A 27,651-nucleotide genomic window follows, 5' to 3' on the forward strand; every position below is an offset into this window, starting at 1 on the left:
AATGTAATTTAATAATAAGCTATAATACCTTTTTCTTTTTTCATTTCAGTGTATAGTCTGAATTACAGTGGCACTGGCAACTGAAGGAGCAATAAGCTGCAGTGTAAATGTGGGAACACATGATTATGAGACATGATAGCTGGCAGCAAGGGCAAGGACTTCTTAAGACAGTTTTGCCATCCAAGAAAATACACCAGGTATTCTACTCAACTGGGATATGGAGCAGTACATTCGGTGTTAAGTGTCTGTTCTCTCTGTCACACATTTGTGCAAACAGGGTGTGAGCTTGGCTCTCTATCCCACATAAAGAGGACTTTGCACATTTGAGAGTTATCTCTTAAGGATCTCCATTTCCTCTTGTCTTTAATCTGTGATTCACCCTTCTCCCTTTTTCTACATAATCCACCCTTCCACACACACTTCACTTTGGAAATTGCTCTGCAAACTGTGTTTCCAAATTATTGTGGGGTCTGTTTTTGTTTTGTGTTTGGGTTTTTTTGTGTGTGTGTGTGGCTTTTTTTTTTTTTTTTGCTTTTTTTTTTTGTTTTTTTTTTTTTTGTTGGTTTGGTTTGGTTTGGTTTTGTTTTTTTTTGAGGGGCCGGCGGGGGGGGGGGTTTAGCTGTACATAGGGAATAGTTGCATCCTGAGCTACACAACAGGTTAAAACCAGAAGTTACTTAAATATACATGTTCATATGGTATTTTACTGACTTTAAAGACCCTGTATAATCCTTGCCTCAGCAGTTATACTGGTACAGAGTTTACTATTTAAAACATCCAAAAGTGACAGGTTTTTTACTGTTTCTCATGTTCTGTTCATAGCTGTAAGGATTAGCCTTTTCCCAAGATGCCAAGTTTTCCCATCTGCCTTCAAATGGACAGTACTGGAAAGCCTTTGAGTCTGATTTTAATGGAAAACTACAAGGTCTTTTAATTTTTCTTTCCTTAACCTCCCAAGCCCAGCTATACTCCTGAGATCAGCTTCATTCTGTCCTTTTCTCCACTCCACAATTTCCACTGCTGAAAAGAATGTGTGGATGGACACTTGATTCTGTCTTCTAATGACAATCATTTCACTCACTATAGGGTCTTTAAAAAAAGGTTAATCTCATCTAAACCATGAATGGGTGTTAATTATGGCAGCTGCATAGTACCACTATGTCATGGTTTAACCCCATCTGCCTACTAAGTACTACACTCACTTCCCCCCCCCCCCCCCAGTAAAAAAAAGTTATCAGACTACTAGGATTAAATGAGTTGTCAAAGATATTATGATCTTTGGCTGTAGTAGCATTTACTAATGTAATTTCCTAATGTAAAGAAATACCCAGGATGTGCATTGCTCTGATGGAGATGTGCCTCAGCACTGTAAGGTTGACCAGCAAACTGAGCCTATTGTAGCTCACTCAGCAGCAGCACGGCCAGCATCCCAGTAGCTGTGTGGAAAGCTGAGGACACTGTCACAAGCTGTTGTTCTCTGACAGGGTTCCAGCATCTTCAGACATGTTTTGTATTTTGACTGGATGCATGTCTGGAATTCTTTAGAGGGTCAGCTCACCATCCATTTCCTGGGTATATTTTTGGCTTGGGATAATGATCCTATCCTTGTAATTATTTTGGTTTTACATGCAATTATTTTAGACTTCCTTCTTTTAGCATATTGATGATATTTTTAACTTTGAGCCCATTCCAAGTAGCTCTTTCCTGGAGAATCAGGAATAATGACTCCTTTCAAATGATAAAATTCAGTCATTATGCAACATTGGCCTTAAAACTTAAAACCCAACCAAACAAAAAAGCATTTTGGGGGGCTTCTCTGTAGAAAGTTTTCTAAATAATTGCAAAGTTGAAATATTTTAATTGTGTGATAAAAAAAATACTCCTCTCCTTGATTTAAAAAGAAGGCCTGTTACCTTCAGGCAGTCTGATGCAAACATTATGAAGTCTTGGCCCTCTGTCAGGAACAATGTCTTGAACATGTTTAAATTACCTGTATTAGAGACACCAGGGATATCTGCTTTCAGTTCTCCTCAGTTATTCTTTCATAGCTCAAAGATCTCACTGTAGTCGATATCTTGGCTACTGCTGAAGTTTCCAAGCTACTTCCGTGCCCAAGATATGGGAAGTAGGAAGATTCTTCTACAGAAGCCCAATGATGTGAGCTATTAATCCTTTCTTTTCCCAACATCTCCTGTTTTTTGACATTCTGCAGGAAGGTTTTGGGCAGGTTTTTGCCGATGCTTTTTGTTTTGGCATACACTAGACAAAATGGCTCAGTTTTCCTAAGTCACTGTGGGTTATTCAGGTATTAGGGCAAGATACCAGTTTGGTGTACCCTGGCCTGGTTGAGTTTTCCCCCTTGTCAACTTTAAAAACAGTCCAGCATTTCTTTCTTCTTTTTGTCATTCTTTATCTGTCCAGTTTTCTAGGATTTCTGTTGGTGCTATCTGCAAAAAGTAGAGAGGTTTTTAACCACATTCCGGGCAAAGGGTCTGACACAATATGAGTGTTCCTGGCAATACACATATACACAAAGAGCGCAGCATGGAAACAAAAAAACACTAAGCAGAAATGAAAATGTTCTTTCTGTGCAACATTTTTGACATATTTAGTATTTTCCATTTGTATAATTCTTCTCATGTAAGGATTTTTGAAACCTTTATGGGAATAAAGCACAAATTCCCTAGCTGGATTTTTGCCAGGTTTTAGTATGTACTACAGATAAACCTACAGGCTTTTCCACTTTACTGCCCGCTCTTCCCCACATGAATGTATGTCCCAAAAGTAGAGTCTGTTTTCACAAATTACCATTACATAGCTGGGAATTAGAAACACACACCAGAGAATAACACAGAATCATAGAATAGGTTTGGTTGGCAGGGACCTTCAAAGATCATCTAGTCCAACCTCCTTGCACATCTTCAACTTGATCAGGTTGCTTAAGAGTCACATCCAGACCAAAGTCAGACAACAACTGTACAACTTGGCCTGCAACTACCTGTAGGTTTCCACAGCCCAAATCCACTGCCCCATTTACCGGCTAAGTCATCATCTGTGCTTAAAAAGGTAGGCAATTACTCCAGAGCATCTGAAAGCCAGACTGTCAGCTGCAACTCTGCTTTGCATTCTGTTTACTGATTCTATTTATTTCTGCATGGCACCATCTGGACTCTTACCTCCTTTCTACTTCCTCATGGTTTGCAACTTCCTAAGTTCCTGCACATGTATATATATATATATATATATGTATATATATATATATATTCCATTTTATGGACAATCAGCAATTTTTTAGCTCCACAAATACAGCTCAGCATTCTTTATTTTTAGCCCGAACTGACTACTAGGAACTGAAGCTTACTCGCTGTGAGCCCTCTAAGGCAGCTGACTCACAGACAGGCCTGGCAGGTGGCTGAATTCCTTTCTAAAAGCTAAGTGAGACTAGACCTGTCATTTCTAATATGCCAGCTGGCTGCAAATCCTGGCGTACAGCTGATCCTTGAGGTGTGTCTACACATGTTGCCTGTGGGCCTCAATTCCCCCCCCCCCCCACCTTGGGGAAACACCCTCCATTCACTCCCAGTTGACTTATCTTTGACTTGATTGGGTTTAGAATAGAGTAGAATATACTATTTAGTTGGAAGGGGCCTATGATGATCACCTAGTCCAACTGCTTGATTACTTAAGGGCTGACCAAACGTTAAAGCATGTTCAGATACCTCTTAAACACTAATAGGCTTGGGGTATCGACCACCTCTCCAGGAACCCTGTTCCAATGTTTCGTAGAATCAGAGTAACTTGGGTTGGAAGGGACCTTAAAGCGCACCCATTTCCAAGTCCCCTGCCCTGGGCAGGGACACCTTCCACTAGACCAGGTTGCTCCAAGCCCCGTCCAACCTGGCCTTGAACACTGCCAGGGATGGGGCAGCCACAGCTTCTTCGGGCAATCTGTGCCTGTGCCTCACCACCCTCACGCTAAGAGCTTCCTAATGTGTAATGTAAATCTCTCCTCTGTCAGTTTAAAGCCATCCCCCCTCGTCCCGTCACCACTTGCATTTCCCCTCCTCAGAAGCATCAACACCTCCCCTCCTCAGGAAGATGTAGGGCGCACTGAGGTATCGCCTCAGCCTCCTCTGCTCCAAACTCGATGAACCCAGGGTCCCGAGCTGCAGTTTTCGTTGTGGTTTGGGTTTGTTTTTGTCCAAGCCGTGTTCCGCCCCCAGGGCTGTCCTTCCCTCACCAGAGCGGCGGGCCAACTGAGCCACCCACCCCCGGCCAGGCCGCACCGCCCCTCACCACTGTCGTGGCTGCAGGCAGAGCCCCGCCCTCCCCCGGGAGGCTCCGCCCCTGGGCCTGGCTCCGGCCCCGTTTCTCACCCCGGGAGGGTGGCAGGCTGCTCTGGAGGCAGTGGGAGTTGTGCCGTGACCGGCGGGTACGGGAGCCCTGTCCGCAGGCTGGGGGAGCCAGGTACGGCGGCTGCGGGTGGGAGGCCGGTACGTGGCAGGGAGCGTGTTGCGGGCGGCGGGATGCTGTTGGGGTGCTGTTAGTGTTGGGGTGCTGTTAGTGTTGGGGTGCTGTTAGTGTTGGGGTGCTGTTAGTGTTGGGGTGCTGTTAGTGTTGGGGTGCTTCTCTCAGGGTTTGCTGCTCTCGGAAGCTGCCCGGCGGGCTGGGCGCTTCCGTGCGCTTCCGTGGTAAGGGATACGCGGCTTCCCAGTGCCGTGCCGGGACGACGGCTTCGGGTTTTGTTCACGGCTGGTGCCTTCCCCTGCCCAGTCACCGGTGGAAGGGAGGGAGCAGCCCCACTGCTACGGGGCCCGGCGCTGCCAAGTCCGCTCCCTCTCTTCCTTTCACAACAAACGGATCAATACCTTCCTTGGTGCCTGTGGTAGGCGTTCCCGGTTGTTTGTGTTTTTTGGTTTGTTGTTGTTTTTGGTTTTGTTTTTTTTTTTCCGTTGGAAACTCTTGTCTCTTTAACACGGAATTCCATTGCTGCTGAGCTCTGCTTTTCTGTAAGCTTATAAGCGTTCCAAAGCCGAGACCGCAAACAGTTCCCAGTATGAGATGAAAAGCCTGGAAAACACATGGAGAATCGCGGTTAACGTGGCAGCGATTGTAATTCTTCTTCTCTGTCGCTTCCAGGTGCTGAAAAACAAGAACAAACCAGGAATGCTGCCCCATCATGTCTCTCCACGCGGTACCTCTGGCCAGCTATAGGAGACCGGGAGTCTTCAAGCACCCCAGCACTGAAAAGGTAAGGAAGAGGGCAACGCAGTGGAGGCTCAGTGTTTACCTTTTAGCCGCGGGAGCTTCTTTCAAGAAAGAGCTTTGACTTGCCAGGGGTCGTGGTAAATACTTGAAATGCTGGAGGTTTCATTATAATGTTGGAAATACATTCCCAATGTTGAGGGGGGAAAGGCTGACTCGTTTGTGCTATGAAAGACGTCAAAGTGGGGTTTATTAGTTATGGCAGCATGTTGTGGTACTTTTCACTCACCTCTGTTGTAATATTTACTTATACGTGCTCCTTAATTTCTTGGTTTGTGATTTTTTTTTTTTTTCATATTTTCATAATTAAATACTAGAGGACCTCTTTCCTAATCTGTGATATGGTTGAAATTGTAACAGAATCAGGGAGATTTGTGTTGGAAGGGACCTTAAAGATCATCTAGTTCCAGTCTTGAGAGTAAATGGGAATCTTTCTGTCCATATTCTCAGAACACTAATTGCTTCGGATAAGATCTAAGGGGTGGGAGTACTATTTTAAAAAGAAAAAAGATAAAATCTTAAGACTCTTAACATTTACTCTTACTGATAAAGTAGTTACATGTACCCTGGTGTCAAGTTGTGATACTTGATACGTCCTAAGAAGTAGAGTTTGTTAATAACTGATGTTAAGACCATTAAAAAGAAAATGAAAGTAATGGATAAAAACCGAATTCCTGTAAGAACTACTTTACCCAGCGATACTAACTATATGATATTTATATATATAAAGCCATTTCTCCAAATGAATGCATGGAGGGGGAGAGAAAAAGAAAGTGCTGATACTGAAGAGCGTATTTTCTAAGCACTGGCATAATCAAACACTAAATGTTTGAAATTCAGTATACTATTTTTGGCTCGAAATGTTGTTTTTCAGTTAAAAGGGGAATTCTTTGTGGGGTTTAATTTCTTCTGCTTTCCATGACTCTGAAGGGTATCTGGACTAGATCTGCTTGCTGAGTCTCCTCACTCTCCCACAGGTGGAACGTAGAGATGAGCACAGGGTGGCAGAGGACAGCATACCCTTTAACTCCCTTCTCTTTGTGTGAGACCACAGGGTGCAGGGGAGGGTGAGAGGCATCCTGGAGATGCTTCTGCATGGAGACATCCCATCCATGTCATGTGTGGGGAGAAGGCAGGAGGTACACCTTAGTTAATGTACCTTTTGATGGCGTGCCCAACAAATATGTGACCCTCACAAGGTTTTGTGAGCTTAGGGAGGAGACCTGTTGCTTCACTGTCCTGAGTGTATCTTACTCCCTTGCTGGAATTAGCCCCTTGGTATCTGTGCTAACCTGCTTGTCCTAGTTCAGCTTAACCTGGTTTGACAATATGGTAAATCCAGCTTTGGGGTTAGAAATACCAAGCCGTAAGCGTCATGTCTGTACTAAGTGAAATGCTGATCTGGTATAAACCTGCTCAGTCAGTTCAAATGCATTGAGAATTTTTGTCAGCTTCTACTGTCAGGCTCTATGCCAGGTCAAGTACTGTCTATTTGTGCCGCTTCTTGCTTTGTTCTGGGTCAGCTGCGTTTCTGACATGAACTGTCACGTAGCTATGTGCTACCAAATTAGGCAGATGTGATTATGTGACCACACTTGGACCAGTCAATACAGCTGGGAGATCAAGCAGCACATGCATCGAGTGTTTGTGGAGTCAGGGCTTCACAGGTTTAGGTTTGCATACATCTAAATGGCCCCTTTTTTCTAATTGCAGATTGGCGATTCCTTGAATTCTTTTCCACTTCATTGTTGCTGTTTTGCAGATATATAGGCATATGATTCATCATTTGTATCTCCTATATGCCTTAAACATATGCATGGCTCTCCTATGGTGAAGACTTTCTTTGGTCACCTGCCTTCTGGAGTGAAATGCAAGATGCAGAGTTGAGATGTCAGTGTTCTTTCAGATGGTGCATGCTTCTGGAGGATTTTGCAAACAAAGAGAAATACAGGCAGTGTTTAAGTGACTGTCAGCAGGCCTTAGCATGGTGCTCTTCCTGCTGGGATGACTGTGTCATTACCTGACTACTGCTGTCTTATAACCAAATTGTCTGCCTGTGTGTTCTTGTTGTAGTTAAACCACGAAAGCCTAAAGGTGCCGTTCACCGAGACAGCATATTCTTCAAATTCTTCAGCAAGGATTAGCTGCCTCGCTCCGACACCTCAAATGTCTGTTCTCTCAGGTATGCCAGTTTGTTCTAAAATGCCTCCCTCTGGGGAGCTTTGCTGGTACTTGTAGTGATAGCAAAAGCTATCAGTGGTTGTGTTACTAAAGAAGTATAGTATGGTTGGAGAGAGAACTTTGCTTACTGGCTTTGAAGATGGGGCAACATCAAGGTGTATTTGTACAATTTGAAAGTATGGGTGTTTTTGCCTTTCAGATAGTAGTTTGGCCACTGTAGTTATGTTGGCATTTTACGTGCTCGTACCGTACTTTAACCACTCAGATGATTCTTGGCAGTTTATGTCTTTGTTCATACAAGAAATAGTTTCTCAGATTTTAAAAGATTATGGCAGTTACTCATGTGAATATCAATTACAAAACAATTTAAGATTTATTTATTTTTTTCTTTGTTGGAACTAACCTATTTCTGGAGGTAGTTTAAAATGTGGGTTTTGGTGGATTTGGCTTTGCAATAGAAGAGTAGAGCAGAAGAGTTAAAGTCAGTAAGACTAAATGTTTTTTCTTGCACAGAAAACATGCAGTCTGCAACCCAGGTTAAGGTATTCCTCTGAAATTTAAATATCAATAGCTACCAAAATTGCTTTATTTTAATGAAAACATCAAAATATGTTTTAAAGTTAGCTAGCTCTTATTTTCCTTTTCCTGCCCTTATACTGCTATGGCTGGCTACTTCGGCAAGGTATTTCTCTGCAAATACAACCAGTGAAATATGCTATTTTGTTGCTATTTCTGCAACAGCTTTCTCCTGATACGGCAGGTGACTGATCCGAGTTGCTGATGAGCTCAGCTAATTTTGGCTTGGCTTTACTACAACAGAACTGCTAGCAGCTTGTGCAGTATAGCTGATGTGTGATGTTGGTAATAACTTCTTCAGCTGCCTTTTGACAGGGAGTGCTCTTTATACAGACTTGCTTTTCCAAAGTATGTGGGGTTTTTTTTGTTTGTTTGTTTTCATACCTTCATTAGTAAACTTTCTTATCATGTAATTTGAGTGCATGCTGGCTTCCAGATGAGTAACTTGTGGAGAGGTTTACTGATTTCCATTGAGAGATGTCCAGGGAGAGCAACCTGTGGGCAAAGTCTGTAGGCTGCAAGACTTACTAGTTTTTTTTCACCAGCAGTGTTTAACGTTCCTCCTGGACCTAACTGGAAGTTCTTTGCCCTGGAAATGCATCTTCTTGATTGTATCTATTCTTAGAGTTTTACAACCTGCTTATCTTCCCTAGACAGTTGTTAACTTCATTGTTATGTGGTCTGTAGCTTCTTCTTGAACACAGACTTTGTGTCTAATCTCTCCATTGTCTGGATGATTGCAGTTCCTGTGAGTGCCCACTTCTACATCACACTAATGTTGCCATGTTTGCCACTAAAAGCAGTTTGTCCCTTTTCAGCTGAACTACAGCTTTGTAGTAGGTCACAGAATCTTGGCAGGTGGTACTTTTGATTCCTTCAGAACATTATATTACAATGAACTCGGTGTGACAGCTGTTTTTCTTTATGGGTTCATGTAAATGTTGCCACCCCTATGCATAGTGGACTGAAAGTTACTTTAGCCTTTTCCGTGTGAGGAGTGTCTGACTGAACTAAAACATGCAAGCACATGACCTTTAATTCCTAAGCGTTGCTTTTTTGTTTTCTTCCTGCTATATTGATCCACTATATATCTTGCTATAATGTGACCTTCTCTTATACTGGCAGTGGAACCAGTACCAGTACCTCATCCAGTTTTGTAGAACAATGATGTTTTTGAGCGTGCTATCCATCACCATTAAAGCTTAACTAATTGTATTTGGCTAGCAGCAGCATACTTTACTGTTTGTTTATTACATAGCCTTATCAATGACGGAATTGCTTCCAGACTGCAGAAAACAAGAGCTTTCTTGCAGGAAGAGGCAGCAGAGAATAGTGTTTGAATTTGGCTCTTTCCTGTCTCCTCACATATGTCAAAAATAATGTGTATTTTACGTTTTAAATTAACCTTTTCTTAGGATTGTTTCCTAATCTCTCTGTTCTTCCTTTCCTGAACAGACAAATATTCAAGACCAGCAGTGATTGGACATCCTGGAAATTTTGGATCATACCCAAACAGTGCTGAAGCTATCAAAGACATTCTAGTGTCTGTTTTAACTGCATCTGGTTTGAAGCCCTCTTTGGTGCTGGAGCAGACCACAATGCAAGGAGCCAAACATCCCGACAGTGATGTGGAACAGTGGGAAGAAAGCAGTGCTGGGGATAGCCACGATGACAGTGACAGTGATTCTGCACGTTACAGCGCTGCCTGTACACAAACAGACATTCGGTTTACAAGGCACCAGGCATGTTGGGACAACACGTGCTGTGATTCCTCTAAACCTTCACTGGATACTTTCTTTAGTTTCCGTTCCTCTGATGATGATCCTGCTGCTTCCTCCTTGAATAGTTTCAGTCTTTCGGACATGTCCCCTCTGAGGCAGGACTGCTTTACCCAGGTGACGTTAACAGGAGGCACTGTCACATCAGCTGTTTTGCATTCTGGCAGAGAATGTTATACCTCCCCCAGACAGGAGCTGACTTTCACAAGGTTTCTTTCTGATTCAACTGTTGATAAGCCAGCAGATCTGTTGACATACCCTGATGCTTTGGAGCCTGTGCCTATCAGCAACAGTGACAGCAGTTCTCCCAGTAGACGTTCCCAGTCAGAGCCAGTCAATCAAACAGGTAACTTTACAAGTCCATTTTTGTTTTAAGATTTCTGTGCTAGGAAAGACAACTGTAACTGAAATGGGCTTTGTTTATGGTGATTGCGAATTGGATAAACGCTGTCATTCAAGAGGGGAGAGAGGGGAGAAAGAGCTTAAAAACCAAAGAACCAGAGAGTTGGACTGTGGTTCCTGAAACAGGAAACACTCATGCTTGCAGTAGATTGTCTCATGATGTAGAAATGCTTCTGTAATATGGAATCTTTGGTGAAATGTAAAAATTGCTGAGCTGTGAGCAATGTAGAACATCCACTGGATGAGGCTTGCACCACCTTCATCTTGTCTTTACTACTGCCCTTCTCCCAAAAGCGCACAGTGTGGATCTGGGTGTTCGCTAGTGATTTATTGGGGTGTGGGGGCTCCCTCGGACATCTTGTGTTTGAGCTGAAGGAGAGGGAGCCCTTTGATTCTGGGAATTTGGAGGTAGGGCTTTAACATTCTTTCTCATTAGTATTAAACTGGCTTGTGCCAGCACAGGACTGTTTTTCCTCTTCCTCTTTCCAAGTGTATCCAGAGTCTCAGAGACACATAGCTCCATCCAATACAGGTCGGGATCTTTTACCAGCCATACGGATAACCCACATGTGCTTGGTAAAGAGATGCGAACTGGGGGCTGCTGGTAAAGGGTGCCTCCTGTTGATGCAGTGGCAGGCGGCTCAGTGTGGTGCAGGCCTATAGGTGAGGCCATGTTCAGTGGGGATGTTCAGCATGGTGCCCCCAAGATGGCCTGAAGCAGCTGGCTGGGCCCTGGGGCTGTGTGTGTCTCCATGAGGTGTGCCGGCCTTTCTGGGCTGCTGGGGAGGGCACTTGCCCCTTGGCTAGAATAAGGGAACAATCCTGTCATGTTTAATACCTAACAGCCTTCGCTACAGTGAGATGAAGCATCTTTGTTTTAAAAGGGTGTTATCGGTACCTAAGGGATTATTCATAGAAATACAGAATGGCTTGGGTTGACAGGGACCTACCTGAAAGATCATCTAGTTCCACACCCCCCCCTTCTGCTAAACCAGGTTGCTGAAAGCCCCGTTCAGCCTGACCTTGAACACTGCCAGGGATGGGGCAGCCACAGCTTCTCCGGGTAACCTGTGCCAGTGCCTCACCCCCCTCATAGTGAAGAATTTTTTTCTGTATATCTAATCTAAATCTACTCTCTCATCTTAAAGCCATTCCCCCTTGTCCTGTCACTACATGCTTTTGTAAAAAGACCCCTGATTTCCTGTAGACCCCCTTCAGGTATTGGAAGGCTGATACTCTTCCTAGATACTGAGCCTTGGAAGGATGGTGCAGCTGATTTTCTACTGGAAAGAAGGCAGACAGTGGAGAATAGTTAGCCTGTCCTTTGTATTATAAATGAAAATGGCAAAGACTGGGTGGTTGGTTTGTTTTTATTTGTTTTGGTTTTTTGTTTTGTCTTCCTCCTTTGGTCAACTGTAGTCCTAGTGGTGACACTCCAGTGAGCTCCACTTCCAAGCTCTGGTCCTCTCTAGCTATTCACTCAGAGCTCCTCCAATACCTTATGTTGGCTATAAGATCTCAAATAGGCACGTGCTATTGCATAACTGGGAGCTCTTCATAACAACTTTGTCATCTGGGTTAGGCTGTCGTCAGCAGTTACTATGGTGATGATTATAGTGGTTTTGTTATGCTAGGTGTTTTGTCAGGTCCCTGCATTTAAGATGTGCCCATCAGGGAGAAGGAAACAGCACCCGGCAGCTGGAGCTGGCTGGCGCCACTCACACAGGTTTGGTTAGCCAGGTCTGGAGAATACAGACCAAGCTCCCAGTGTCAGAGGGGACCCTGAGGCACGTGTGTAAGAACAAATAAATTGTGCATGACTCGACCTTCTGGCACGAGTAGGATGTGTCACAAGCTTGCATTGGGTCAGTAATGCTGCTGGCTCTTCAGGAAGCAAATGGAGGATTATGGCAACCAGATGACTGGAGAAGTCTTGCCCTTGGTTTTACTAAAAATACTCTTCACACAAGGCAGGATCCTATTAGACACTGTGCTGTGTGGTGGGCTCTGTCTGCATTAGACTTTGGTCTGTTCTGTACAAAGTGAAAATTAATGCATTTCATCATTCCTTCTTCCTTCCAACCATTTAACTCACTGCTTAGCCTGGAGCAAAGGGGAGTGAGGTCTCGTTATGCAGGACTATGAGGATGGGAAAGCAAATGGCAAACTGAAAAATAAGAAATAAAATGCTTCATTTTAAGGCAGGATTTGACTTGTCATCCTTTCCATTGCTGTCTCAGAGATAGTGGTTTCTCACTCGTTTCTCACAGAAAATTGGTGAGACATAAATCAGAAGAAATAATTTTTTTCAGTGGCATTTAATATTTTTTTGTTTGTTTTGGTGGGTTTTGTTTTTTTTTTGTTGTTGTTGTTTGTTTGTTTAATGAGATTTTCTGGTGGTCCTGTGAACTCCTGTTTGACCTTTAAAGGTATGACAAAGACCTTTTACCAGTGCCTCATGCAACCTTCTGGAAATGCTTTTGTTGTTGTTAATGAAGAGCCTGTGGGTGAATCGGATGTTTTCTGGGGGCTTTGTTGTGGCTGGTGTGTCACTGGCAGTTCGTAAGGTTTGTTCTTGCTTTTAACCTGTGCGTGCATCAAGGTCACCTCTTTCTGTGGCTCTTGAGAGCTCTTTCCCCAGCCCCAGCAGCCTCCAGGCAACAGTGCTCAGGAGCAGAAGGGCAACCAGACCATTTTTGCATCGGACCCAGACCCGAGTTTTGTTTCATATGCTCATCCTACTTGGCAGCGAATGCCAGGAAAAGAAAAGTACTATTCTGTGAAGCTGGGAGTACTGTGGCTAATGTCTGCCCCAGTTGTACATATTGCCGTGCAGTATGGGATCCATTTGGATGCAGGAGGGAGATTTCCTAGAGGTATGGAAACAGAATGGCAAAGCTTTTTCCAAACTTGCTATAGTCACATAATACCAGCAGTGATTTAGGGAACCTTTTAAGGCTTAAGCATCTCTCTGCAAGCCCAGACAGCAATTTTTTCTTCCAGCAATTGTGAATGAGCAGAGAGCAGTGTTAGCTGGCTCTGTTGCAAACTGCAGAGCCTCGCTGTAATCCCAGCCTGAGGTTCTGACTGTGCTTGTCAGGAGCAGTTCAGGCTGTAGTGGGGAGAAGGCTGGTGTTGGGAGCACAATGGTGGTGTCACAACATGGCATTTAAACTATGCTTCCCTGGTGGTTACTCATGCTTCAGGTGGCCAGGATAGTTCAAATGCCAGTGTGTTCCCCAGAAATCTTTCTTAACTTCCACTACAACCTCCAGGCCCAGTGGTGTTAAGTTTGTGAAAGAAAGTTTGCTTTGCTTTCTGGAAATCACCCTGTACAAATCCTGGAAGCTGCAGAGAAAGAAATAACTAATAAAAGTTCTTGTTATACCCGCAGGTTCTACTTCACTTTTGAACATAAGTGTTATACCCTTGAATCGTTCATTGCAGGACATGTGCATGCTTCCAGAAGATGTGGAGAAGGTGAGGACAGCAAAGACTATTGTCATAATGTTGTTTTTTTCCATTTTGTAGCGGCAAAGCCAAATGACAGGAGATGTTTCTCAGTAACAGAAATTTCCAATAGATCTTCAGATCTATCTTTAGAAATACTGTATTTCCCCTCTTCTTCCCCTCTGTGGGTGAACCTAAAATGCCTACTGCTTCACTTACATTGAGTCTTAATCCATTAGTTAAATATTTTAATTATTTTAAAATAATGGAAATATTTTGGAACGCTACACTTCCACTTTTCATTCCATCGTTTTCCAGCACATTCTTCGAGACCAAACTTTACAGTCATTATAGTCACTTTAAAGTTACATTAGAATTCATGTAGAATTTGTTGCAACTACCTGCTTATGGATGGGATTTACCTCATGCTTTTACTATCAGGAGATAGGGAGAGGTGTTGGGTTTGTGTGTGTGCTTATGATCCTGTGAGTTTGCTGTAAAAAAAAGAAATGACAATATACATAACAAGCACAGTAACTGTAACATCTGCAGTGATTTAAGCAGTTTCTCATGGTTTTTAAGTTGGAGAAGGGACCCAAATGGTATTAGGTGTGTGGCCAGATAGGCAGCTCACTTGAGCTTATAAACAAAGATAAAGTTGAGAAGATAACACTGTCACGCATAACTGTGTGTGCTAAATGTTAATCTTTTTGAAAAGTTTGAAAACAGGAGTTAATATTATAGTTATTGCAAAGAGTAGCATTTAATACAAAAGAGCTTCAAAAATGTGCACAGCACTGATTTTGTTGGAACGGGAAGTTCTGCGTTTGATATGAAGCTCTTGGTGTCCCTAAAGTGCATTTTAAAACCAAAAAAAAAACCAAAAACAGTAAATCACACACCAAAACCAACAAATTTGTAAACTAGCTTTAGATATTGCTTTTTGTGAAAAGGTATTTCAGAAAGGAGTTGATGTTTCTCTATATGTATGAACCAAAAATATGCTTTCAGCCCCAGGAGGCCAATGAAGGTAGATTATGTGTATTAGAAACCACAGAGTGAGAACTACTGAGTGAGGCAAGTTCACATCAGCTACCTCTCTTGTGCAGATGACTGGGGACTGACATCATTACAGGTTAAGAGAAGCAAGAGCTCAGTGCATTTTGAGTGAGGCTACCTTTTTAAAAAACAAAACCAACCATCTGAAACAGAAAACCAAACAAAACCCAAACCACTTTTGGGTTGTAAAATAATGTCTTTGAAATTTATAAGGCTGAAAATTTAAGGTAAACTAGTGTCAGCAAGTCTGAGAATTGTAGTTGTGTGCCAGGAAGGAGATGGGCCAGATAATCAGGAGGGACTTCCCACTGATGTAAGTGGGAGAGAAGTGAGAAGGTATGTGTGTCACAGCTGAGCTTCGCAGTGGTACTGCTTCCTAGGGCGACAGGCTTACCAGCAGGTAGAGCTGAAAGCTGATAATCATGCTAAGTACAGGAGTGCCTGTATCCTGTTCCATCTTTTTGCAGTGCAGCGTGCTCAGATACGCTCATCATTGCTTCTATCAGCAGGATGTGCTGATATGCTGGGCTCTGCCACTGTCTTGGGGTTAACCAGTGCCACATGGGCTTTTTTTAATCTTCAGGGTAGGATGTGTCTTCTTTATGTGCCAAAAGGAAAAAGGCTCCTCAATTCTTTATGTTGCTAATAGCGTATCCTGAAGTTCAATGAAAGTTGACTCTGGAGAAACTGCACCAAGCAAGTGCTGTTAGTCGGTGTTAAGGGAAAGATAAAAAGTCTCTTGAAACACCCACAGAGACTTGTGGGATCTCTCTAATGTGGAGATTAATCTCTTCTAAATGTATTTGGCTATGGACAAAAATAGAACACTATACATTTCTGCTTTGAGAAAAATAAAACAGTGATAAGAAAGCAGTGGTGTCTGTTGTGCTTTTTAACTTTTAGCTGTTTCTAAACTCTGATGTCTGTCTTCATGCTCCTCTTCTACAAGCTTCATGCTTGCAGAGTGCATGGATACTGATGTTGCATGGTACAATTTTCTGAGGGTAAGCCACTTTATAAAAAGCCTTAATTATTCTGCATTCAGAATCTCTAGCCCTAGGTACTGCAGGCTTTTTTAGATTGAGATTTAGCTTTGCACAATGCAAACACATGCAGTTGAGGGGAGAGTGGGAGAGTATCCTGGCCCTCTCAGGGTTTCCATCCATGCGCTTGAGTGCACCTATCTCTCCAAGGTGCATCCACTTCTGAGCTGAGCCTGGGCTGGGAAGATGTGCCCAGGCCAGCAGCAGTAGCTCAGGTGGGGCTGGTGGGATGCTCTGTTAGATCACAGGGAGCAAGGGATTGGAGCAGGGACCCCAGGTTTGTCTGGATGTCTCAGTGGTACCAGAGGTGGGTTTTTACTAATTCCCTTTTCCTGGAGAATGGGTGACCCAGGCAGGCAAAATAGAAAGGGACACCATGGGGAGGGGTTTTCCAGCTGGGAAATGCAGCTTTGAAAGCACTACGTATTTAATGCAGTATGAATCCCAGGGGAGCTCTGCTTCTGTTTACCCTTGTCACAGACGTTCTATGCATCCTTGAATTGACAGTGTAAGCTATTTCACTGTGTATTCCCTACTTCTCAGCCTGAATTCTTAGCACATGAAAGCATTTTACTAACTTCTCTAGTACGCAACACCTGAAGATCTACAGTCTTTCCAAAACTTGCCACTTCTGGCCCCATCCATGTTAAGCATGTGAGCAAACCTGCTCATACACACTGACTTGCAATTAAATCCTATTAACAGGATTCACACTTGCATGCTAAATAATGCAGTGTAACTAAAAGACTGTGTCTCTAAAATGCATGCATATTCATCAATTAGGCATGTAATCAAGTTTCTTTTTATCTAATGGATGGGTAAGATAATTGTCTTGCCCTTGATTAGAAAACACAATTTACTTTTATCTGGGCCTTTTGCATGTTGTCTCTGAATTGCCCTTGGAGCCATGGTTTGTTGGTTGGGGTTTGTTGGTGCTCACATGAAAGGTGAGATAGCCTTACCTTTTTATTTCTTGAGCTGAAAATGTATATTTCACTTTGTCTTAAACAAGTATAAAATATGCTGTGTACTAATGAGGGTTTCAATCCTGCGTCCAGGAAAACGCACACTTTTTTGTTGCAGATATGATTATAGCATCATTAGAAAAAATGAAATGTAATATCCTAAGCCAACAAGCAGAGACCTGGGGTGTGGAGGAAGCAAGTGGATCAGATGGCAGCTATCACACTGATTCAGAGTTCTCATCTTACCCTGGAGTGAAGAAGTCCGATTCCTCTGTTGCTTCTTCAGACAGTGGTTATGAAGGCAAGTTACTTAGTCTGTAATGCAGTGTTGTCTGACAGCCTTTGCCATGTATTTTTGTGCAAGAAAAAAATAAATGAATTTGGGCATTGCTTGGAACCAAATCCTCTGTTATCTTCTTTGAGTCTCTTGAGAGCTCTGTGCCTTGGGGATCATTATGCCACAAGAGTTTTCCCTGTATGTCAAATTCTTCGTATTGAATGCTCACATTTTCTTTTTCATGTTACAAAAAATCCTAATTATAATAACTAAAACATAGATGGAAGGTTTAAGTGCCACATGCCAAGCACAACTTTCCATATGAAAGTTCCTGTAGTTGGTAGTTTTCTTCCTGCTTAAATCCCTTTTTGCAGGATTTGAAGCTTGGCTCGCTCTTTCTGTGCTTACTTCTGCAGTATGCAGATCAGGCCACGTAACTGATTTGAGTGAAACTGCCCGGAGTATTCATTCATATGTAGTTTGAAGCAAGATAGTAAATACTCCTGGCATTGTAATGCTTCAGTCAGTACATGAGTAATATGTATCTTTGCGATGGAACTCAAGTCTGAAGTGACATAACTTCTGGGCAAAAAAGAGTAGTGTGCTTGTATGTGGAAGGGGAGAGATCATTGACAATGTGAAAGCTTTTAGTTTAGTCTCTAGAAGCTTCTCAGCTTAAGAAACCGAGGGATATGCTGTATGACAGAATTGGCTTTCTGTGTATATGTAAAAATGGCTCTGTAAATACAGGCTGTGTGCTAAAGTTTTAAGTGCAGTAAAATACAAATATAACTTGAGGCGGCTACTCTATAAATGCTGGAGAAGTTTAATTGGTGTTGTCTTTGTTCTGGACAGGATGTGCTCTGCTGCCTGTCACCTCCCCAGTGCATCTACCGTCACATCATGGGGTTACCAGATACCATTGCCACAGTGACTCAGAGGATGAATATGTAATTATTGGTAAGACTTTAAAATTATAACTCTGTTGTTCAACTGAATCTGTTTAATTGTTTGGAAAAATCCGTTGACCTAGTAGATGTTACTGCAGGAGAAATAACATGAGAAAATGGATAAAACAACGTATGCGTGACTCCTTACTAGAATACATGCAGAAACCCCAGACTAGCGTAGGATTTCCTTTCTATAAAAGAATATCTTTGCTGGTTTGAGGGTGTTGTGGGTTGACCCTGGCTGGATGCCAGGCACCCACCAGAGCTGCTCTGTCACTGCCACCCTCAGCTGGACAGGGGAGAGAAAATATGATGAAAAGCTTGTGGGTTGAGATAAGGACAGGGAGAGATCACTCGCCAATTACCGTCATGGGCAAAACAGACTTGACTTGGGGCATAGGGGAAGTTTCTGCCACCTTCTCACAGCAGCCACCATTGTTGCCCCCCACTGCCAAACCTTGCCATGTAAACTCAATGTAGGGACTGAAATTATGTTTAAGGATTAAATCCAGTGAATGTGGGTGAGCAAAGTGTGAAATGGGCACAACTTCAGCCAACTACAGCAGCATTGTTTGAGAGAATTTAGGACATGATTATTTCCAAATTAAACAGGTTGGTTAGGTTTTAGGCAGCCCTAGCTCTGCTTTGAGACTAGAGCAGAATGTCTCTGTCCCCTTACAGTTACCAGTGCTCTGCTTCTGTGCAGGACAGTCCTGAGTTTCTTTGGTTATCTTCTGGTTTTTACATATTACAGAAATAGAAACTGTTAAAAGTAGCTTGAGGAAGATTTAACCTCCATCTTATTTTGTCCTGTTAACAAATGCATTTTTATTGCTCCCTTTGGTTTTAGAGGTTGAGGGGGTTTTGTTGTTGTGGCTTTTTTTGAGGGGTGGGTGTTTTTACCTCCTTATTCCCCACTCTAATAGTGAATCACTAGGTCCCAAAACTGCACTTCCAGTAGCAAGCATTATTTTGACATGTATGAATGGGAAAGTGTTTGTCTTGAGAACAGTATGCATGGCCAGAAATAATGCTACCAATGTGAATGCTTTGTCTGCATCAGCATATTTTGTCTGTATAAACATAATTAAGAAGTGTGTGCTTTAATTCCATTCATCTCACCTGTTACTAACTAGCATTAGCTGGCGTGTTTGTGATTGGTGTTTCCAAATATCTGTCGGTGTCTGAAAAAATCAAGGTGCACTCTGCTAGTTCTGTGTGTGATCACTTATATTAAGTGCCGTCTGGTTGGACCTGGACTAGCAGGCACTTAGTCTCTCCTTACCGTTTCTCCTGCTCTTGAAGGGAGGCTAAGGTGATGATATGATGCATAGCTGTCAGGGAGTGCTCTTCATCAGCAGATATCAGATCTGCAGAGGAGATAGACTTCTTATGCCTGTTTACAACTAGGGCTGAGGTTATTTCCCACAGCCAGCAAGAGTATTGTAAAGCTGAATATATTTGAAGCTGACACAGAAGGTAGATGTAAAACAATGCTGAGTAACAGAAGCTTTGTTTCTTAGATGGCTTGATAAAATTTTCTCCTTTACCACAGAACTTGAAGACCTTGAAAATCTGTCTGTCACCCCAGATGAAAGGTACTGCTGTGTATCTTTTCTGTAATAGCCTGGTGGCACTACCTTTTCTGCTGCACCAGCTTCTTGGTTACTCCTCTAGCTGGGGTGGTGAAAGGTGTGGGAGTGGTAAATTTGGCCCTCCCAAGGACGGGCAAGGAATGCTGCTTGGCAGCAAATGTCTGGTGCTTGGCTTAGCAGAGCGTTTCTCTGGTCCCTGGGTCTCACTGGCGGCTGGTGGCTGTGGCTCTGCGAGCACGTGGGTGTATCAAAGCAAGGGCATGGGAGTGAAGGGATGGGAGAAAACTCTTAAGGGATGCAGAAGAGGCAGCGGAGCTGCTGATGATATGCTGCCATTTTTCACTGTATTGCTTGTATTGTATTTCACTATATTGTCTGTATTGCTTCACTTTCAGATCATCTTTTGAACCAGTCAGCAATTCTGCTGAAGCAACAGCTCAGGAGCTGTGCAGAGCTTTCAGAAGACACTGGTTGCAGACAGACTCTGCAGTTCAACTATTTGGTTGCCTGAGCTCATCAAAGCAGAGAGTGAGTCTGAGCTGAAAACAGCAGGCTCTTTATTTGGTTCTCTAAATAATCATTGTCTTACCGCAGCTGCTTCACTGTTAGGGAAAGGGGGAAGCTGCATTTAAAAACTAAACAAAAACCCCCTGAAAACCCTCGAGTACTTACAGTTTATTCATTTATTTTAGCTAAATTTTTAGAACATTTCTTTACTGTGAGGGTGGTGAGGCACTGGAATGGGTTGCCCAGAGAAAGTGGTAAATGCTCCATCCCTGGCAATGTTCAGTGCCAGGTTGGACAGAGCCTCGAGTGACACGGTCTAGTGTGAGGTGTCCCTGCCCATTGCAGGGAGGTTGGAACTAGATGATCTTAAGGTCCTTTTCAGCCCTAACCATTCTGTGATACAAGGGGATTTAACTGAGAGGAGACTACGTGCAGATGAAACCTGAACTTTAAAATCTTCAGGTATTAAACATTTAACACATGTCCAGCTGATGGGCTGCTCACCTTCACCAGTCTGTCTCTTCCAACAGTCTATGCTGAAAGAAGAGATTCCCAGAGAGCTTGAGTCCAGTTTGAATCTGGCTGAAGAAATAAAGATTGTATCCAAATTAAGAGGATCTTCTGGCTGGGCCCCACCAAGATCACAGATTATACTTAATATTCACCCTTCAGTCAAGTAAGTCTAGGGCATCTGAGCATTATCGTTTAGTACAGCATGGGGATTTGTCTGAAATCTGCTGAAGTTGATGGAGGGAGCCTAGGTGATTGTGTAGAACCTAAGATTAGAACTAGTGCGTGGCACAGCCTTTTGCAGTGTCTGTCACCAACTTCGCTAGAAAGCAGATGGCATCATTTTTTCCCTTCTCTTGGCACGTCCTGATTAATGTGGCATGTGAACTTTTACATGTGATAGTACATAACTCTGTGTGCTGTTATAGTGGCAGTATGCTTAGTTGGACTCCTAAAAAATTGTGTGAGACTATCTGGAGAATAGTCTTAAGAGTTTCCCCAGTTGCCTGCTGATATTTTACGGGTAGGATGTTTTCAGAAAGTGAGGAGAAAACGGGTCATGTTTGGGGAAACTACTGTCTTGACGCATAAAGTGCTGTCAAATGCACACAGTAGGCAGACTGGCTAATTCCCTGTCACTGCAGGTCAGGTTGCTTTTTCAGTTACAGAGGTGGATTTCCCCCTCCTACACCCTCCTAGGTTTGGACACCAACTTAAGAAATGGAAGATAATCTAATTCTTGCAAGAAGCCATATTTAGAAGCAGTAATTGGTAATTTAGACACTTTCACTGGTGCCAGTTTAGTTCTCTTGAACTTTTGGAGAATATGAACTAAACTGTTTTGCATGCCGAAAGGTGTAACTATTTGCCTCTGTATTCAGGAGAGATGCAGTAGTGGCTGCCCAGAACTTTACGTGTGTTGGCTGTGGAACCCCAATAGAAAGCAGTAAGTATTATTGAAAGGAATTAAAAAACTAATAAATCCATTGCTATTAATCAGGCTGTAATCTTCACCAGCAGATGTATCACCATTGTATAATTATCTGAGCTAAGGGAAAAATCTCATTGCTAGATGTGCCTGCAATAAAACAGGCAGTGGGATCTTACCACAGCCTGGAGTTTCTCCTTGTGGACAGAATGCAGTGCTTGATAGATATCCTTCTCATACACAGTGAAAATTCAGGAAAAAAACAGGAAAAGCTATTTAAAAAAAAAAAAGAAATCAATCAAGCTTCCAGGCTGGATAGTGCTGGTGCTACATCTTCTAATGTTTTCTTTTTATAATTCTTCTCTGTGCCAATTTACACATTTCCAAAAATATCTTTTGAGAGACTTTAAGGAAGTTTTATGCAGGCTTATGGGATGTGTGCTTTTGCTCTTGTGAAAAACGTTGTTGTTTTTTTTTTCCCTTAGATCTTGATCACAAAATTCTAATCGCGTTTTATTTGTGATACTTTGTGAGAACTGCTTGAAAGTGTGATGACTTACAGGTCTGATAGCCAGATCTTACCTAAGAAATCTTTAAAGTGGCTTTCCACACTTCTTGTGCTGCTGCTCACAAAAAAGTGGCATTTGTGATGGCCTGTAAAGTGTCAGCAACCTTGGATGCTGATGTAGCTGGGAAAAATCCACAAACTCTTTATTTGAAGAGTATTACACAAGTGTGACTCCAGGATCAGCTTGTCTTTTCATTTGGTGGAAGTGTTTTGTTGTGTGTTTTATCTTATATCTCCTTTTTGCAGGTAAAGTGGCAATGGTTTCTCTGATCTCATGTTGATAATCAGCTTGACAGATGTGGAAATGAGGAAAGCTTTCTCTTCTAATGCACAGTACAGACCTTGTGCATGTGTTTATCACTATAATAAAACCCCCTACATATAAGAATAATCCGTAGCCCCTCACTCCAGTACATCAGAGTTATTTAAGCAGAATAGGCATACAGACAAGAGGTATGTCCTGTAAGTATTAGAAATATTCACAACTTCATTGCTCTTTACCTGCAGAATATATCAGGAGACTCCGTTACTGTGACTACCTGGGGAAATACTTTTGTGACTGCTGCCACAGCTATGCCCAGTCTCCCATTCCTGCCCGAATACTTTTGAAGTGGGACTTCAAAAAATACTATGTATGCAACTTCTCCAAACATCTCCTGGACAGCATATGGCAGCACCCAATTTTCAATGTTTCCTGTATTAACAAAGCCCTCTACACAAAAAGTAAAGAAATGGACAGGGTGAGGGTAAGTTTGGCCTTTTATTGGGAATTTGTGGGTCTGTGGGAAGAACTCCTTAGGGCAGGTTGTCCTTTGCCATGGTCTGTATGGGAAAGATGCAAAGTTGATTTCTCTGCACTTAGACTTGTCCTGTCACAGCTTCTGGGATTTGCCCTCTCTCCCTTCAGATGAAGAAGGAGAAGGGAGAGGTTTCCAACTTATGCCAGAGGCTGGGAGATGTTTCCTCATTGGTTTTCTATTTGAGTTCATGGAGGGGAGCTGGGCTTCTGTAATAAATATTTCCTTGGCGATTGGCTGTTGGGAAGCTCCAGAAGTTTTGATTGACTTCGTAAGTTTGTGGGCCATTAGAGAAAACACCCTTGGCTCACCTAAGAATTGTACCTCCTGACTGAGGAAGGGTTTCTGTTGAAGATTAAAAGTTGTCATGTGCTCTCTTTTTGGCTAAGGAGACGCTTACCTGTTCTTACACAGGTCTAGCGTCTTGGTGTGCTGGTGTGGAGCCATTGGTAATTTCAAAATTATTTTGTTTTCCCCCTTTATCTTGTAGGAGGTGCAAGAACAGCTTTTTCATTTAAAAAAGCTTTTGAAAACCTGCAGGTTTGGAGAAAGGTATGGGCAGTGATTGTGCATGAAAAAGTTCATTAGAATGCATGTGGAACCTTCTTATAGAACCTTCTTCTCTAGATACATTTGAGTGCAGATTTAAACGAGTTGTTGTCAGAATTTTCTCTAATGATATTAAAACTTCCTTCTGTTACATGCAGATGTTGAGTGAAAAACATGTTGTATGTGGTGGCTTTTTTTCTTGTACCGTATTTAGACATCTGGGTTTAAATGTTAAATGTTTTTTTGTTAGGTGTTTTTTCTTTCCTGCTCTGTCTCTTTCAGGTTTTCATTCATAGTTAAAAGGTCAAAGATACTCCTGTATATCTGCAAGATGATTTGTCTTAAAAAATAAGAAAATTAACCAATGTGTTCCTTGAGGGTTTAAAGATTTCTTGCAGAAATCAGTCATAATGCTCAGTTCAGTTTATTTTATAAACACTTTCAGATGAAAGTAGTGACCAAAAATGTAAAATACCAAAACATGACCATGCTTGTTGCTGTAAATTAAAGGTTTGTGGTATTCACCTCCCCAAACTGTGGGCATAGCTAATAGGTAGATGTGTGATCTCAAACTGGGAGGTGAGGTAGGCTTTAGCATGAACTTGCTTTGTGTGATCCTTGGGTGACTAGAGAAGCAGAAGAGGCTTATTCTTCAACTATACTAGAATAGCAACTTCTTGAGACTCAATTTTCCTTTCTCTTTGCAGTGTACTGAAAGAATTTGAACAGGTTCCCAGCCATCTGACAGAGGAGCTGCATCTCTTCTCACTGGATGATCTGGTGAAGATCAAACGAGGGCAATTACTGCCTCTTCTCAAAGACATTCTGAAGAGCTCCACCTCCCATGTGGACAGCTGTGAGGTAAGAAGTCAAGGCTCTTGATGTCCTTGCAGCTGCTAGTGTGAGGAATATTCCTGCTAACATTCCCAAATATTTTTTTCTTAGATTAAAAGTGTAAATCAACTCTTTTGCTGTCCTTGTAGCTCTGTCAAGCAAAGGGGTTTATCTGTGAATTCTGTCAGAGCGCAGATCTGCTCTTTCCACATCAGATTGCCAAATGCAAAAGATGCACAGGTATGTTCCAGACCAAACATTTTTCTTTCTTCCTTAGGGAGGATGTTGGTGTGTAAAAGTGTTCAGATTTATTCAAGGAAAACATTGAGCGTGTGTATTCGAAAACCAGGCTGTGGCAGCTGTCTTGCACCGGTGCATTCAGAGAGTAAAGCCAGGGACTTGCCTGAACATAACTATGGCTTCAGGAGGAGGCTAATTTTTTGGGGTCTGTGCATGAGGGAGAGCATGGGACAGTGCTATACTGCTGCTGTATCAGATCTTGTTCATTGTAAATCCTGTGAATCTTGGAAAAATGTTTAATCATAGATACTGCAGTGGTGGTGGTTGTCCCTGGTATACCTTTTATACTTGGGTTAACTAGAGAGAACATCCTTCAAGGAACTCAGCCATTGATTCTTCTATTTTTATTCATTTTTCCTGAATGTTGAACTGCTGTATGTATGAACAGAGTGCAAAACATGCTTTCACAAAGCATGCTTCAAGTCTGGAGGCTGCCCCAGATGTCTGCGTATCGCAGCTCGGAGGACGCTTTCAGAAACTCCGTCACTGGTGCCTCCATGAAGCTGGATTCCTCTGATGACTGCTGATTTCAGAATATGCTCAAAGCCGAATCTTCAGGTGCCTGGCTAAGAATTAAATAATGTTGTTTTAGACATTACTATTTTTAATGGTTGTCTCCTTTTGGGGGGGTAAGGGTAAAAAAACAAAAAAAAGGAAAAAAAGACTTTACTATCATCATTGAAAACTCACCCTAAAGGAGTTTCCTCTTAACTGGTGACCGAAGGACTGGATGTTAATTCTGTGAGCAGCCTTTTGTTGGTGTGTTTTGTTCTTGTATGTAAGATTTTTGATATTATATTTTTGCATTCAAAATTATTCTTCCCTGTAATTCTGCAAACAACATATAGATAGTAAATGAGTGTTCAAAAGCCTTGCCCGTGTCACATTTTGGAAATAGGAAGAAGTGGTAAAATGTGAAATCATTCTCTCAGAAGCTCTTAAGCTTCTCTGAAAGCTTTAGGCAGATCCAGGTCTGAAATTCTGTTCTGGCAAATGCTTAATGTAAACTGATGAATTTTAGGTTTCTTTTAAACATATGTATGAAACAACTTGTTGTGGGTTGACCTTGGCCTGCTGCTAGATGCTCACCTCACTAGGTGATTCCCACCTCACTAGGTGATTCCCGCCTCACTGCTGCTTTTGGCTCTCACTCCCCTTCCTAAGGAGGACGGGGAGAAGATAAAGCTCCTGTACGGGCTGTCCAGGAGAAGCAGTTCCTTTAGGAAGTATCCATATACTCCAGTGGGGTGCTTCCCATGGGCTGCTGGGGAATCTCTGCTCTGGTGCCCAGAGCACTTATTTCTCCTCTGCCTTCACTGACTGGCATTTGTACTGCTGTTTTTCACTCCCCTTTCTTCTCTATGATGTTTCTCTATTCTTAAATACATTTTCTCGGAGGTGTCACCATCTTGGCTGAGGTGCTCAGCTGTGTCATGCAGTTGGTCCATTGGAGCTGGTTAGAAGCAGTTGTGTTTGATATAGTGCCGTCCTGGCTACTTCCAGTGGACGCAACCCTGCAGCTCACCCCACTGCCAACCCCTTGCCACCTACACCCAGTACATTGCTCAAGAAGTTTCTTTCCAGAGCACTTAAAACCATGAGGAGAATCAGTTAGTGAGCCAGAGAGATGCTGCTTTTTACATCCACCCTCACACTTGCAGACTGAGTCCTTGCCTAAAGGTGAAGTGCTGGAAGTTGAAAACAGCTTTCTTTTCCTGCCTGGTTGGTTACTTCTGATGGAACTGGCTAAGGAAGCATCCATGCCTTCAGAAACCCAGAGCAGCTGTTGAACCTCTAAAGCCATTTTTCTGTTTGTGCCACATGTGAAGTACCAATGAACCCCAGAACTTGAAATCACATACCAAAGTTCTGATCTCCCCAGTGGAGTGCTCTTAATATTTTGAAGCTGTTGTTCTCATTTTGTGCTTTGCTCTTCCTCTCCTCACCTGCTAGATCCAGCTTTTAGCACAGAAAAGACTGGCTGGGTGTTACCAGGGTCTGTGTAAATTCACCTCCACACTAGTGCTCACAGTAGTTGTAAGCTCACTAACTCTTCCACTTAGCTATTTTTTTCAGTGGCTGAAACAGCTTACCTACTTAGTGCTTGGAAGTGAGATTATCATCTCTTACTCAAGATCACCAAATGGATACTGATGCTGGGTACGACATTGGTGAGAAAGAGCCTGCTTATGCAGCTGACTGTAATTAATGTTATGCAAGAGTAAATTCTCAAGTTGGGTACATGACTAACTGAATCACATGAAAGACCTTGCTGTAGGGATTTTTTGCTTACAAAAGAGCTCACTTGAATAACCCTTCTGTGGGATAAAACTTGTAGGGCAACTGAATACATCTTATTCATGATTTTAGAAAGGGTGATCTGGATTCTGGCTCTATCTTTCACAAATGTTCAAGTCTCCCTAAACAATAGCGGTAAGCAGGAAAGGGGGAGTATCAGTGAGTTTCATGCATCAAGTGTTGATACTTTACATCCACTCAGTTCAGTCCAGGCCTCCATAGAGCCCATACAGCCTATCCTGACTGTTGCTGCTACGTACCACAATGTATATCGCAGCAAGAGAGGACCCTTAGTGAGTTTGAGCAGCTGGTGGAAAGTAAAAGACTTGAGAAGATCAGCATGCCTATAATCCAAGTAAAACTAGTTAAAATGTTCTGCTGCTGAAGGTTAAGAAAGGAAGGAGCAAGTTGTGAGATGCCAAGTTGTGAGGTTGGTCACAAGTTGGAAGGAAGCTGCTATTTGTTGCTTTTGAGGGGGTGGTGCTTTTGACTGTTAGGTCTGGAGGAGGGTCATACCAAAACCACATTCTTGTGAGATGAGCCAGCACAAGAAACCACAGGAACATGCTGAGGTGAACAGGATGAACACCCTGAAGGTCTTCTCTAGTGAGAAGGAAGGCATTGGTAACTAGACCTGTAGTCACGAGGTGTTCTCAGTGTTGCTGAGACGAGTTTCTTCATATCAGCTGCTATCCTGGGAATAGCATAAAGCAACCACAATAAAACTGAAAGCATGTGTTGTGTCTTTCTGTTGTTGGTGATAAAGTGGCTTGGACAGGAAGGGCAACTTCTGTGCTACAAACCTCTAGGTGTCTTTAG

The 27,651-nt window shown here is 42.7% G+C and overlaps 1 protein-coding gene across 1 annotated transcript; it reads left to right on the plus strand.

The window, feature by feature from the left end:
• Positions 1-5,142: 5,142 nt before the first annotated feature.
• RUBCNL (rubicon like autophagy enhancer) lies at positions 5,143-25,406 on the plus strand. Its single transcript, XM_057426934.1, has 15 exons — positions 5,143-5,251; positions 7,339-7,447; positions 9,478-10,146; positions 13,597-13,682; positions 16,813-17,020; positions 17,852-17,956; positions 19,502-19,544; positions 19,937-20,069; positions 20,579-20,724; positions 21,440-21,504; positions 22,562-22,800; positions 23,342-23,403; positions 24,108-24,261; positions 24,384-24,474; positions 24,923-25,406. The coding sequence occupies exons 1-15, from the start codon at positions 5,180-5,182 to the stop codon at positions 25,033-25,035; spliced, it is 2,295 nt and encodes a 764-aa protein (XP_057282917.1). The 5' UTR covers positions 5,143-5,179; the 3' UTR covers positions 25,036-25,406.
• The last annotated feature ends 2,245 nt before the right edge of the window (positions 25,407-27,651 follow it).

This window comes from Pezoporus wallicus, unplaced genomic scaffold (genome assembly GCF_028554395.1).
Source record: "Pezoporus wallicus isolate ANWC-B61680 ecotype Strahan unplaced genomic scaffold, APGP_CSIRO_Pwel_v1 contig_7113, whole genome shotgun sequence".
NCBI lineage: Eukaryota > Metazoa > Chordata > Aves > Psittaciformes > Psittacidae > Pezoporus > Pezoporus wallicus.

Excerpts from the sequence above, each read along its gene's own strand:
- RUBCNL (XM_057426934.1), top strand. The coding sequence starts at position 5,180 with ATGTCTCTCCACGCGGTACCTCTGGCCAGCTATAGGAGACCGGGAGTC. Across the intron at positions 21,505-22,561 it reads TGGAACCCCAATAGAAAGCA|AATATATCAGGAGACTCCGT; the intron begins GTAAGTATTATT and ends CTTTACCTGCAG. Across the intron at positions 24,262-24,383 it reads CCCATGTGGACAGCTGTGAG|CTCTGTCAAGCAAAGGGGTT; the intron begins GTAAGAAGTCAA and ends CTGTCCTTGTAG.